We start from the raw sequence: 15828 nt of genomic DNA on the forward strand, positions 1-15828 counted from the left end.
CAAAGTTAAGACATACTTAGATAATAATACACTTATACTTGGTGACTTGAATGTAGCACTTTCTACAATCAACAGGTATTCTAAGCACAATATCTCCAAAGAAACAAGAGCTTTAAATGATACACTGGACCAGATGGACTTCACACAGATATTTACAGAACTTTACATCCAAACGCAACTGAATACACATTCTTCTCAAGTGCACATGGAACTTTCTCCAGAATAGACCACATACTGGGTCACAAATCAGGTCTTAACTGATACCAAAAGATTGGGATCGTCCCCTGCATATTTTCAGACCACAATGCCTTGAAATTAGAACTAAATCACAACAAGAAGTTTGGAAGGATTTTAAACACGTGAGGGTTAAGGACCATCCTGCTAAAAGATGAAAGGGTCAATCAGGAAATTAGAGAAGAATTTAAAAAGATTCATGGAAACTAATGAGAATGAAGATACAACTGTTCAAAATCTTTGTGATACAGCAAAAGCAGTCCTGAGGGGAAAATACATCGCAATATAAGCATCCATCCAAAAACTGGAAAGAACTCAAATACAAAAGTTAACCTTGCACCTAAAGGAGCTGGAGAAAAAACAGGAAATAGATCCTACTCCCAGTAGAAGAAGAGAGTTAATAAAGATTTGAGCAGAACTCAATGAAACAGAGACCAGAAGAACTGTGGAACAGATTAAGAAAACCAGGAGTTGGTTCTTTGAGAGAATTAGTAAGATAGATAAACCATTAGCCAGTCTTATTAAAAAGAAGAGAGAAAAGACTCAAATTAATAAAATCATGAATGAGAAAGGAGAGATCACCACCATTATCAAGGAAATACAAATGGTCTTAAAAACTTATTATGAACAGCTTTACGCCAATAAATTAGGCAATCTAGAAGAAATGGACGCATTTCTGGAAAACCACAAATTACCAAAAGTGGATCAGAAAGAAATAGAAAACCTGAACAGGCCAATAACCAGGGAGGAAATTGAAGCAGTCATCAAAAACCTCCCAAGACACAAAAGTCCAGGGCCAGATGGCTTCCCTGGGGAATTCTATCAAACATTTAAAGAAGAAACCATACCTATTCTACTAAAGCTGTTTGGAAAGATAGACAGAGATGGAGTACTTCCAAATTCATTCTATGAGGCCAGCATCACCTTAATTCCAAAACCAGACAAAGACCCCACCAAAAAGAATTATAGACCAATATCCCTGATGAACATGGATGCAAAAAATCTCAACAAGATACTAGCCAGTAGGATCCATCAATACATTAAGAAGATTATTCACCATGACCAAGTGGGATTTATCCCCAGGATGCAAGGCTGGTTCAACACTCGTAAAACAATCAATGTGATTCATCATATCAGAAAGAGAAAAAACAAGAACCATATGATCCTTTGAATAGATGCAGAGAAAGCATTTGACAAAATACAGCATCCATTCCTGATCAAAACTCTTCAGAGTGTAGGGATAGAGGGAACATTCCTCAGCATCTTAAAAGCCATCTATGAAAAGCCCACAGCAAATATCATTCTCAATGGGAAAACACTGGGAGCCTTTCCCCTAATATCAGGAACAAGACAGGGATGTCCACTCTCACCACTGCTATTCAACATAGTACTAGAAGTCCTAGCCTCAGCAATCAGACAACAAAAAGACATAAAAGGCATTCAAATTGGCAAAGAAGAAGTCAAACTCTCCCTCTTCACAGATGACATGATACTCTACATAGAAAACCCAAAAGACTCCACCCCAAGATTGCTAGAACTCATACAGCAATTTGGCAGCGTGGCAGGATACAAAAATCAATGCCCAGAAGTCAGTGGCATTTCTATACACTAACAATGAGACTGAAGAAAGAGAAATTAAGGAGTCAATCCCATTTACAATTGCACCCAAAAGCATAGGATACCTAGGAATAAACCTAACCAAAGAGGTAAAGGATCTATACCCTACAAACTACAGAACACTTCTGAAAGAAATGGAGGAAGACACAAAGAGATGGAAAAATATTTCATGCTCATGGATTGGAAGAATTAATATTGTGAAAATGTCAATGTTACCCAGGGCAATTTACACATTTAATGCAATCCCTATCAAAATACCATGGACTTTCTTCAGAGAGTTGGAACAAATCATCTTAAGATTTGTGTGGAATCAGAAAAGACCCCGAATAGCCAGGGGAATTTTAAAAAAGAAAACCGTATCTGGGGGGCATCACAATGCCAGATTTCAGGTTGTACTACAAAGCTGTGGTCATCAAGACAGTGTGGTACTGGCACAACAACAGACACATAGATCAATGGAACAGAATAGAGAATCCAGAAGTGGACCCTCAACTTTATGGTCAACTAATATTCGACAAAGCAGGAAAGACTATCCACTGGAAGAAAGACAGTCTCTTCAATAAATGGTGCTGGGAAAATTGGACATCCACATGCAGAAGAATGAAACTAAACCACTCTCTTGCACCATACACGAAGATAAACTCAAAATGGATGAAAGATCTAAACGTGAGACAAGATTCCATCAAAATCCTAGAGGAGAACACAGGCAACACCCTTTTTGAACTCGGCCACAGTAACTTCTTGCAAGATACATCCATGAAGGCAAGAGAAAAAAAAAAACCAAAAATGAATTATTGGGACTTCATCAAGATAAGAAGCTTTTGCACAGCAAAAGAAACAGTCAACAAAACTAAAAGACAACCTACAGAATGGGAGAAGATATTTGCAAATGACCTATCAGATAAAGGGCTAGTATCCAAGATCTATGAAGAACTTATTAAACTCAACAGCAAAGAAACAATCCAATCATGAAATGGGCAAAAGACATGAACAGAAATCTCACAGAGGAAGACCTACACATGGCCAACAAGCACATGAGAAAATGCTCCGCATCACTGGACATCAGGGAAATACAAATCAAAACCACAATGAGATACCACCTCACACCAGTGAGAATGGGGAAAATTAACAAGACAGGAAACAACAAATGTTGGAGAGGATGTGGAGAGAGGGGAACCCTCTTGCACTGTTGGTGGGAATGGGAACTGGTGCAGCCACTCTGGAAAACTGTGTGGAGGTTCCTCAAAGAGTTAAAAATATATCTGCCCTACAACCCAGCAATTGCACTGCTGGGGATTTACCCCAAAGATACAGATGCAGTGAAATGCTGGGACACCAAGCGTTTATATTTTAGCAGTAATGTCCACAATAGCCAAACTGTGGAAGGAGCCTCGGTGTCCATCAAAAGATGAATGGATAAAGAAGATGTGGTCTATGTATATAATGGAATATTACTCAGTCATTAGAAACAACAAATACCCACCATTTGCTTCGACGTGGATGGAACTGGAGGGTATTATGCTGAGTGAAATAAGTCAATCAGAGAAGGACAAACATTATATGGTCTCATTCATTTCGGGAATATAAAAAATAGTGAAGGTGAATAAAGAGGAAAGGAGAGAAAATGAGTGGGAAGTATCAGAGAGGGAGACAGAACATGAGAGACTCCTAACTCTGGGAAACGAACAAGGGGTGGTGGAAAGGGAGGTGGGTGGGGGGTGGCGGTTACTGGGTGACGGGCACCAAGGGGGGCACTTGATGGGATGAGCACTGGGTGTTATGCTATATGTTGGCAAATTGAACTCCAAGTAAAAAAAATAAAGGAGATTCTATAAATGTTAATAGAAAAAAAAAAAGAAAATGGACAAAAGACATGAATAAACAGCTCACCAAAAAGGACACAGAGATGGCAAATATGCATGAGATGTTTATAAACAATTAGGGGAACATGATTAAAACAACTACAAAATATCACCACACACCTCTAAGAATGGGGACAATAAAAACCACCACCACCACCAAATGCTGGTGTGATACTGCAAATATTCTCTGTAGGAACATAGAATAGTATAGGTATGCTGGAAAACGCTTTAATAGCTTCTTAAAAAAACTAAATATGCAATACTACATGAACCAGAAATTGCACCCCTGGGCATTTATCCCAGAGCAAAAACAAAAACAAAAAACTTATGTTCACATAAACCTTGGACAGGAATGTTTATGAGTTTTAGCTGTAATAATCAAAAACTGAAAACCCTGCAGATGTACTTCAATATGTGAATGTTAAACCATGGACTACTTCTCAGCAATAAAAATAAAACTATTGATACAACAACCCTAGATGAATCTCCAGAGAATTATGCTGAGTGAATATATCCAATCCCAAAAGGTTACACTGAAAAGGATTCCATTTATATAACATCCTTGAAATGACAAACTTTTGGATGTGGATTAGATTAGTAGCTCCATGGCTTAAGGAGGTGGTAGGGGCAAGAGGGAAATGGACGTAACCATAAACAGCATGTAAGGGAAAGATGGAAATATTCTGTATCTTGACTGTTATCACCATCAACATCCTGACTGTTAAACACTAAATTCTGCAGCATGTCACACAGGGAGAAACTGGGAATAGCTACACAGGATCAGTAATATTTCTGCATGTCAAATAAGGCTGCATTTACAACTGTATAGCATTACTACAATTACCTAAAAAGAACGGTTTTTATAAGATACTAGGATAAAGAAAAGGAAGCTTGACCTTGAATAATATCTGAAAATTGAGTAATTCTACATTAACAGAATACATGCTTAGAATCTTTTACCCAAACAAAAACACAAAATAGAAAAAAAAAAAAAAACCAAAAAATCTTACATTATTTACTTCTTTGGGTGGGGAACGGTTTCCAACATTTAATGGTGACACTGAGTTTCCTGAAGATAGAAAACATAAAAGCAAATTACTTTATTCCTAAAAATGTATAATACTGTAATTAGATATTCAAATAAGAAAGCTATACCAAAATAGCCTTAAACCTACATTAGAAATAAGCAACATCCTAATTTTCCTAATGAGAAATAAGGATTTGTTTGAAACTTAATTACTACTCCTCTTACTGTGAATTTTTCTCCATTCACTAAGTTCTCAGACTTTTTTGAACTTGGACTCATTTATACACTTAGAAATTGAGAACCTTAAAGAGATTTCATTTATATGGTATATGTCTGTAAATATTTACTAATATTAGAAATTAAGGGCCACCTGGGTGGGTCAGTCAGTTAAGCATCCAACTCCCAATTTTAGCTCAGGTCATGATTTTAGGGGTCCTGAGACTGAACACTATGTGGGGCTCTGTGCTAGGTGTGGAGCCTGCTTAAGATTTTCTCATTCCCTCTGTGCCCCCCAAAATGTTAAAAACAAATTAAAATTATAAATTTTAAACTTTTAAACTTTTAAAAATTAAATACATTTAAAAATAAATGCATTACATTGACATGGTTTTTAAAACAACTACATTTTCCAAAGGAAAAAAAAAAATTGAGTATCATTGTTTTACGTTTTTACACATCTCTTTAGGTATAACTAATGGTAGTTGGTTCACATACCTGCTTTTGCATTCAATCCTCTGTGTTGCTTTTGTTGAAGCATATGAATAAAATCTGGCCTCTCACAGATACGTAGTTGCAAAAAGAAGTATTTAATGGCTTTCTCAGATAATTACAGATATTTTCCTTTAACATCATGCCAAAACTCAAGTGATAGTTTAATTGGTAGTTGCAATGTGGAACCTAAAACTTGTTCATAATGTGACACTGGAATCCACTGATCTATCCTGCACTTTGAGTGGATTTTTACCCATGCATGACTATGCATCCTGCATTGGTCATTTGGAAAATACTAAGAAACTCTGAGTTATGCAGATCTTCCAAATGTGGACAGATTTCATTATATATTTTAAAAATCATGTGTGTTAGTTAAGATCACCACTGCAAGATCACCACTGCATCTCACCAGAAAAGTTTAAGTATTGAAAAGCTGTCAGAATGGAGTGGCAGAAATGGGTTTTCTGAAATTCTCATGTTCGCTGGAAATCTTGAATTTTATCATTAGCAACAAAATACTATCAAGTATTTTCCTTGAAGTAACAGCCTCCCTTTGTTCATTTTTGAGAAAATGAAAGCCAGATATCTAAATCTGAATAACCAACTTTATCATTCTTTTCAAGTAAAAATGATGTTTCAACAAAAAGTTTCCATATAGCTCACAGCTCAATCACACACATGCTTTTCATACTTGCCTATAAAGCAGAAGTTAGGGGTAATTCCCATTGTGTTACACAAAATACCAAACTGTAACAAGTATCGATATTTAGTAATAATTCTTAGAGTTCTGTCAAGGACATCCCTAAAAAAGGCATTTCTGGCTTTGTCTTAACTACAAGTTCACAGCAATGAAAAACCCAAAGACCACTAGCCCAGGCAGGTATCCCTACCTACAATGGAGTTAATGAAGCATCAGTGGTTTACTCACCTTTGCTTCTGCACCATCACTGTAAAGTCAGCACAATGATATTTTAATATTATTGGGAAAACAGTTTTGACCCCTTTCTTGGGAAACCCCAGAGGCCCAAGGGCCACACAAGTGAACTACAATCACCATTACATTAAAAGATCCCATCTGAGGGATCCCTGGGTGGCGCAGCGGTTTGGCGCCTGCCTTTGGCCCAGGGCGCGATCCTGGAGACCCGGGATCGAATCCCACGTCAGGCTCCCGGTGCATGGAGCCTGCTTCTCCCTCTGCCTGTGTCTCTGCCTCTCTCTCTCTCTCTCTCTCTCTCTATCATGAATAAATAAATAAAATCTTTAAAAAAAAAAAAAAAAAGATCCCATCTGATATATATATTCACTGAAGGCCCAGCTTCCTTAAAAACCAGGGTTTTGGAATTAGGACTAAAGGAACAATTCTTAAAAATCTAATGAAACAATTTAACGTCTTACATATATCTTTGTGAGCTACTGTATGCATATAATTTGTACAGCATTTTAAAAATACGGCCAATCTTTAGAAAGCCATAGTATGTCCTTTTTATATCCCTAGTAGAGTTAGTTCTCCCACTGTGGGGAGAAAGCTCATCTGTAAACATTCTCTTCTCCTAAATCCTTTTTGTGATGAAACTAGTCAAAGAAAGCTATTTGGCATGTGGCTTTCTAAATCTTTAAATGCAAATACTGTAAGGTAGCCATTTAGTTGTTAATAGCCCACGGATATGTGATTATATACCTGTGATAAGCCAAAGAAATTATCAGACTCAAGAATTAGTAAACCTATAGTTTTCACTCACCTGCTGACATCTTCCTATCTCCTTTGGATCCAACCACCTCTCCATTGATGCTGTTAGGGTTTGAAGATACTGAACTGTCTTCTTGACTAGCCAAATACTGTTTGGTTTGCTCACAAAGCAAAAAATTGTTTTTATTTCCATTGTCTGGGCTTTTCAACCGGAAATTAGGGTGGTTAGCATGTCCTCCAGGACTTCTTAAAGAATCAGGTGCTGGAAGTTGGTTTTCATTTTTCTCGAAATTAAATGGCTCTGTCATTTTACATGTAGATGCCTCCAAATTATTTCTTGAGATCATATTATGTGGCAATTTAACATTCACAGAAGTCTATGGGAAGAAGTGTATTTAAAAGGCAATTTTTAATGACAAAAGTAGAAGCACTGCAGGCCCAGGTGATTTCTTTTTATGTAACAAGTAATGCTCATGAATAATTCCAAAGCAGAGGTAACCATGATATCACAGCCTGGCCTAAAGACACAAACAGAATGATTCTCTATTGGTAAGTATAAACTCCCAAGTTTCACACAATTCAACTACAGACAAAAGGCTAACTCAAGAGACATCAAAAGAGTAATCTCAGAGTTCGACACCATTTTTTACTTTAAAAAGCTTTTCAAACAACAGGAATAAAAAGGACTTTCATGTTTTAAAAGAAATATTTCCAACCCAGAGCATGTAACTTAATGGTGAAATACAATAGAGGGTATTGTCTTCATCAGGTCATCACCTACCTTTCTAGCCTTCCAGAATCCCTCTACGACTCCTACTTTCAACACTAAGATCTTGTATACGCTGAATCCAGCTCCCCAGTGCCCTCTCTCTTCCTCACTGGCCTGGTAAACTCCTTCCTTCCCAGTCATCCCTTAGGTTTTTGCCTCAGCTGACCTCTGTTTGGTCTGTTTTTCCCAAGTCCTTTGCTTTGATCATCTCCAGCTGAGCTTCCATAAATTATAACTTGTAGCTACTGCTTTTAAAGACCTAACTTTATGCACCTTTCTCTGAAAATAAGGTACATGTATTGTTACAAATTGCCTTTGAGAAATCTCTATCCAGACCCTATGCTAGCTTGTTTTTCTATTACTCTTAAATACTAAGTGTCCTGCCCAAGGGAAGTAATAAAAGCGGACAAACAACTTTTCTGAGGTTGTGACCTACAGCTTTGTCTGTAGGCAGCAGGTAAAACTGCCTATTGTCCCAAAACTGCTCAGGGGAAAAAAATTAAAAGAGCCACAGAAAGCTAAACTGGAATATGTAGCATCTAAAAGTGATTTAACATTGTTTTAAAGGGAAGACAGGGATGCCTAGGTGGCTCAGCGGTTGGGCGTCTGCCTTCGGCCCAGAGTGTGGTCCCAGAGTCCCGAGATCGAGTCCCACACTGGGCTCCCTGCGTGGAGTCTGCTTCTCCCTCTGCCTGTGTCTCTGTCTCTCATTAATTAATTAATTCATTAATAAATAAATAGAAGATAAACAAATAGCAAAAACATCCTTCTTCCTGGTGTCCTAAAATTTTCTTCTAATTTCTCAATTTAAATTAGGTCTAGCCTAATCCATGACAATACAGAAAAGAGAGTGAAATAATAAAGAAATGCACAGGCACACTCAAAGGTATGGAACTCTCAGTGGGCCAGATCTTGGAAAAATCCCTAATTGAAGGTCTGTAGACAGGCAGTTATGGTGGGAGATCCTGCAGCTCAGGAAAAGGACATGTGTGGCAATGAACACACCTACACCGAAGAATCAGAGTGAGTGAGAATGAGAATGTTGGGCGCAGTGAGCAAGAAATACTGTGAAGTTACAAAAGGAAAATAACTTCTAGGGGATAACTGGTGGGGTTAAGAATACTGAGTAACTCCAGACTCTGTAAAAGAAATACAAAGAATGTGCATTAAAATATTAGGGTAACTATCAGAACAAAACAATGCATAATTTTAAAATTACAGAAAAAAAAACTCAGACTAACAGGAAAAAAAATCCAAGTATGGTCAATGGAAAACAAATAAGATGACAGAACCAAACCCAAGTAATCCAGTTATCAATGATTTAGTCTCAAAAGAGAAAAAGACTTAGGGAGGAAAAACATCCTGCTAGATGTTACACACAAGCAGCACAAATAAAACAAAATGATATGGCAAGCTTGGAAATAACAACTAAAACATGTGCTATGTAAATAACCAAAAAAGATGGAATACTAATATTAATAACTGATAAAACAGAACTCAATTGGGGCAAAGATTTTTTTACGTTGATGACTACTGGAGGAGAGAGAGCAGCCAATGTCCCCAGATCTATAAAACAAAGCGAAAGAGGAGAAATTCAGTCCACAGTGAGGACACACATGCCTTAGACAGTTGTCAACAGAAAACAAGTGGTGATATTTTAGTACCACAATAAACTTGATCTAGTAGGGACCAATACAATCAAGAACATTCATTTTTTCCAACACTGGGCATACACTAGACTAGAAAAGCCACCTCAACTAACTCCAAAAACACTAATGCCATGCAAAACACATTCACTTGCCACAGTACACAAACCTCCATCTCAAGTTTTGTTTCCCAGAGAATCAGCCTACAACAACCACATTAGTGGGTGAAGGGTTTTGGGGTTTTTTTTTAAAGGTGGTAAAATATCACAAAGGAAATATCAAACATGACTACGGAAAACACCAAAAAAAAAAAAAAAATCACAAAAAAACAGCAAATAAGCCAGAAAATAAAGATCAACAAAAGACAGAAAATTCGGTATCAAATTTTTTAAAAAGGATAAATAGTAAAAACATTCAGATACTATAGCAGACTATGTGACCCAAAGGCCATCTTCTACCTCTGATTTAGCAGCTTGAGTTAGAGACAATACTGCCCATAATCAATTCTCCTGAGCAGAATTTCTCAGAAAGCTCTGTCCTTTCCTGATGAACAGGAACATTTTTGGCTGCATTTACCCCTTTCTTCCTGTAACACAATCAGGAAGCAATAAACAAAAAGGAAGAGAGCACACCCTAAGGATAGTAGAACCAAAAAGAGCACCTGATGTCTCTGGCAGTGTCCTTGAGTTGCTACACCAGCCCTGATCTGTCTATGCATAGACTCACTGTGGCATCAAATAAACCCATAAGTTTTCTGCTATTTGCAGCCCAATTGATACAGATACCACTAAAATGTGAGCAAGAGGCATGAACAGAATGCACAAAACATGAAGATTACTTGATAAACATATGGGGAAAATATTCAACATCATCTGTAATAAAAAAAATTTCAAATTAAATGACTATTATTTTCTGCTCAGCATGGGTGTAATTAAGAAGGACACCATCAGGGAGCCTGGGCGGCAAAGTCAGTTAAGTGACCAACTCTTGATTTCAGCTCGGGTCATGATCTCAGGGTTATGAGATTGAGCCCTGTGTTGAGCTCCATGCTCAGGGCAGAGTTGGCTTGAGATTGTCTCCCTCCCTCCCTCCTCCCACCCCTCTCATGCACAGGCTCTCTTTCAAATAAATAGATAAGGGGCACCTGGGTGGCTTAGTTGATTAAGTATCTGCCTTCAGCTCAGGTCATGATCCTCGGGTCCTGGGATAGAGCCCCAAGTCAGGCTCCCTGCTCCCAGGGAGCCTGCTTCTCCCTCTCCCTCTCCCCTCCTTTCTGCTCATGCTCCTTCTCTCTCAAATAAATAAAATCTTTAAAAAATAGATAAAAATCTTTGGAAAGTAAAATGGACACTCATTGCAGGGAATATAAATATGTTCTTATGGGAAGAGAGTTTGGATGTACATACACACATCTGCACGTCTATAGATATATATATTTTTTAAAATATTTATTTGCTAGAGAGCACATGTGTACACACAAGCAGCAGGAACAGCAGGGAGAGGGAGAAACAGGCTCCTCACAGAACAAAAAGCAGGATGCAGGGCTAGATCTCAGGACCCTGGGATCATGACCTGAGCCGAAAGCAGACACTCGACTAACTGAGCCACCTCGGGGCCCAATAGATATATACACTTAAGGTATACATGTATTCTTTTTAATTTCTTGAGAGCACGCGTGCAAGAGAGAGAGAGAGACAGCACACAAAGGGCAGAGGGAGAGGGATAACCTTAAGCAGACCCCACACTTGACAGGGAGTTCGACAAGGGGCTGGATCTCACCACCTGAGATGCAACCAAGAGTTGCACACTTAACGGATCATGCCACCCAGTCACCCCAGGTATACGTGTATTCTTAAAAATGTTCCTAGCCACTCATCTGGTAACTCTACATCTAGAAATCATCCCATTAAAATCGGGGTGCCTGGGTGGCTTGGTTGGTTAAGTGTCCAACTCTTGATTTCCGCTCAGGTCATGATCTCAGGGTTGTGAGATGGAGCTCCTGGGGCATGAAGCCTACTTAAGATTCTCTCTCTCCCTGTCCCTCTGCCCCTCCACCCTGCCCCTCATCAAAAATAATAATAATCCTGAACATCTAAAGATCCTATTTAATATAGTAAAAGAAAAATTGAAGAAAAAGGTTAACTGTGATATCTCTACCAGAGAAATATTAACACTACCATTTAGAATCCTAGTTTCCAAAATTATACAATATGTTAGAATAGAAATGAAGAAAATCAGAAACGCTATTTTCAGAATAACTGCAAAAAAAGAAAACCTCTCCATGTAAGCAAGATCAATGAAACACATCAAATTTTAAATAACGACGAGTGTTAATGGGTAAGTAGGCTGATGAATCTTTTTTACAGTCTTTTTCATTTTCCAAGTGTTTAAAGATTACTCTTATAGAAAAAGGCATTTTAAAGACTAAAATATTAATATTACATTTAAAGTAAGCTATTTTCCCTTAAGTGTTGTTAATTTCAAACCAAGTAAAGGGGACACCTGGGTGACTCAGTGGTTGAGCCTCTGCCTTTGGCTCACGTCGTGATCCTGGGGCCCTGGGATGGAGTCCCACATCAGGCTCTCCCCACAGGAAGTCTGTTTCTCCCTCTGCCTATGATTCTGCCTCTTTATCTCTCATGAATAAATAAAATCTTTAAAAAAATAAACCAAGTGAAGGATTAAGTAATATTAAAGCCACAAAATTAGGGGATCCCTGGGTGGCTCAGCGGTTTAGCATCTGCCTTTGGCCCAGGGCACGATCCTGGAGTCCCGGGATCGAGTCCCACGTCGGGCTTCCCTGCATGGAGCCTGCTTCTCCCTCCTCCTGTGTCTCTGCCTCTGTCTATGATAAATAAATAAATAAATCTTTTAAAAAAACACACACACAAAATTAGGGTATAGTCCTCTTCAAGACACCATTGGGACCCTCAACACGTAACTCTTGAAATAGCCTTTCCTTTGTCTTTATTCAGTAAGGCTGATGGAAAGGCAATTCACAGCTTTCTATCCTGTATCATAGCAATAGACAGTTATGTCTACATGCTAGATTTTAAGTAGCTTGTGCAGGAACCAGGTCTCACTAAAAACATTAACAACAAAAACCCTGGTTTCCCATAGCACCTAACATAGTGTTTTGTACAATGAGGCATTAAAAAGATAATTATATGATGAAACTATTTAAAGTGCATTATTGCACTGTCTTCATGACAATCTGGAGAGTGAAAATGAAATTCACGGTCTAAAGTTACATGTGGCAATCTTAAATAGAGAATTACATCACCTTATGAGGTTTTCTCCAATTTAATAGCAGAATTTCAAGTCTTAAATCCACTCCTCCAAAGTCCAAAAATTAGTAAGTTTGACTCAGAAAAAAAACCCAAAATCAGTCTTAAACCCAATGTAGAAGTTTAAGCACCAAATAAAAAAGATTTAAGCTTAAAAGAAGCTCCACCTAGAGTGGAAATATGTAGGTTAGAAAGACACCTCACTTGCCTCACCCTAGTCAGGAATTTTCATTACAACGCCCAGGGCAAATAGACATGTAGACCTGTTCTATAGCTAGAAGCTTATAACTTCAACTTTAGACAGCCAACTGTACTGCATTTTTATAAAATGGTTCACTTCCCAATTGACTGACTCCTGTTGCTGCCCTATAACCATAACCTTTCAAATATCTGAGATATCTACCATTTCCACTTTGCTGCAGGTCCTTCACCAGCTGTTATAAACATCTTTGAGAGTCCTCACAAGTCTGGACTTTCTCTAGTTCATTAGAAACCCTCACATAGACATCCTTCTCCTAACTGAACACTGGACTGCAGATGTGAGCCAACAGCCAATCAGAATAATCATTATACTACCCCTTACTTTGAACACTATTTCCCCTTATGCACCAGCTTCTGGAATAGCAGCCAGGACTACTGTGAGTATACATAAAACTTGCAGTTAACCTAACATCTTTTGGAATTTTTTTTAAGATTTTATTTATTCATTCATGAGAGATACAGAGAGAGAGAGGCAGAGACACAGGCAGAGGGAGAAGCAGGCTCCATGCAGGGAACCTGACGTGGGACTCAATCCCGGGTCTCCAGGATCACACCCCTCTTTTGGAATTTTAAAATGTGTTTATCACATAAAAATTGCCTTTTTTTTCTTTTTACAGTCCTCTGAATTCTAAAATGTATTTCAACATTAAACACCTGTAAGAAATTGAAATGATCCCTGCTTGGCTTTATCCTATGTCAGCCACTGGGCATATCTGAATCTGGAATGGACAGACACTATTCCATAATGCTGTGCTTTCCCACCTTGGGCTGCTTCCTTCTGGTATACAGGTATAGGGGTGTTACAGACATTGCTGCAAGAGTCATGATACCTCATAGGCTAATCCTACTCAGTTTTAAAACAGTTCCCTCATATACAATCTACTATTTTTTTTACATGCTACTGGTGATGAATACTTATCCCCAAATCCACAATGATTAGTTATTTAACATAAGAGCTTAATTAGGAGGGTCCCCAAATTTCTTCATGTTAAAGGAATCACTGATGTAATAAAAGACCAGTGGAATGGAAGTAACTATCATAGTTCTGCTGGCAAAAATAAGGTCTTGACTTTTGTTCTGTGCTTCATGATTTGACACCAACAAAACATGAAGCTAAGGGGCAAACCTTGTCTTTTACTCCCTTGGAATCCTGTTCCCCCTCCTCCATCTGGTCAAAAGCATCCAGGATACACCTGCAACCAGTGACTGTAAGCCTTCTCCTTCTTTCCCAGAAGACTAGAAGCTAAAGTTAATTTTTACCATGGTGAGTTAATTCTTTTACCACCAAAAGTACTTGCAGCAGACACTCAGCTATGATTTTTTTCTTCTCTAATGTTTTTTGTTTTTCTGGTAACCACACGCATTCAGTGAGAATGGCTACTCAAAGGAAACATTCAGTTGATTGAGGTTTTTATTTCTTTATTTAAATTCAATTAACATATAGTGTATTATTAGTTTCAGAGGTAGAGTTCAGTGATTCATCAGTTGCATATAACACCCAGCTCTCATATCACGTGCCCTCCTTAACGCCCATCACCCAGTTACCTCATCCCCCTAACACCTAACCTGGCAATCCTCAGTTTGCTTCCTATGGTTCAGGGTCTCTTATGGTTTGTCTCCCTCTTTGATTTCACCTTGTTCTATTTTTTTTCGCCTCCCTTCACCTATACTCCTGTTTCTTAAATTCCACATGAGTGAAAGCATAATTATTTTTCTCTGATTCACTTATTTCACTAACATAATACCCTGTAGTTTGATCCAATGGCAGGATTTCTTTTTTTGATGGTTAATATTCACTGCAAATATATATGTATATACATACACACGCACACCTCCCACATCTTCTTTATCCATTCAAATGTCAATGGACATCTGGGCTCTCTCCATAGTTTGCTATTGTGGACATTGCTGCTAACCGAAGAGGTAAAGGATCTGTACTCTGAAAACTATAAAACACTTATTAGAGAAATCGAGGAAGACCCGAAAAAATGGAAAAACGTTCCATGCTCATGGATTGGAAGAACAAATATCTACCTAGAGCAATCTACACATTCAATGCAATTCCTATCAAAATACCATTAACATTTTTCCCAGAGCTGAGCAAATTATCCTAAAATTTTTATGGAACCAGAAAAGATCCCGAATAGCCAAAGGAATGTTGAAAAAGAAAACCAAAGCTGGATGCATCACAAACTATATTGCAGACTTCAAGGTACATTACAAAGCTGTAGTCATCAACACAGTATGGTCCTGGCACAAAAACAGACACATAAACCAATGAAACAGAATGAGAACCCAGAAATGGACCCTCAACTCTATGGTCAACTCATCTTCGACAAAACAGGAAAGAATATCCAAAGGAAAAAAGATGGTCTCTTCAACAAACGGTGTTGGAAAAATTGGACAGCCACATGCAGGATGAAACTGCATACACAAAAATAGGCTCAAAATGCATGAAAGACAAATGTGAGATAGGAATCTTCAAAATCCTACAGAACACAGGCAGCAATCTCTGTGACCTGAGCCACAGCAACTTACTAGATATGTCTCCAAAGGCGAGGGAAACAGGCAGAAATGAACTAAGTCCAATAGTTCATTTATCTTTCAAGATAAAAAGCTTTTTGCACAGCAAAAGAAATAATCGACAAAAACAAGAATGGGAAAAGATATTTGCAAATGCTTTATCAGATATGGGGCTGGTATCCAAAATCTATAAAGAACTTATCA

General features: G+C 38.2%; 1 protein-coding gene across 1 annotated transcript in view; it reads right to left on the reverse strand.

The window, feature by feature from the left end:
- The window catches only part of TDRD1 (tudor domain containing 1), a 41021-nt gene extending 32973 nt beyond the window's left edge, over positions 1 to 8048 (reverse strand). Inside the window, exons 1-3 of the mRNA XM_041730868.1 lie at positions 7920 to 8048; positions 7191 to 7515; positions 4724 to 4782 (exon numbers count right to left, since the gene is read on the reverse strand). Of these exons, the coding sequence (XP_041586802.1) occupies positions 4724 to 4782; positions 7191 to 7515; positions 7920 to 8048 (513 nt within the window). The remainder of the gene's footprint in view (positions 1 to 4723; positions 4783 to 7190; positions 7516 to 7919) is intronic.
- Positions 8049 to 15828: the final 7780 nt, after the last annotated feature.

This window comes from Vulpes lagopus, chromosome 2 (assembly GCF_018345385.1).
Source record: "Vulpes lagopus strain Blue_001 chromosome 2, ASM1834538v1, whole genome shotgun sequence".
Classification (NCBI taxonomy): Eukaryota; Metazoa; Chordata; class Mammalia; order Carnivora; family Canidae; genus Vulpes; species Vulpes lagopus.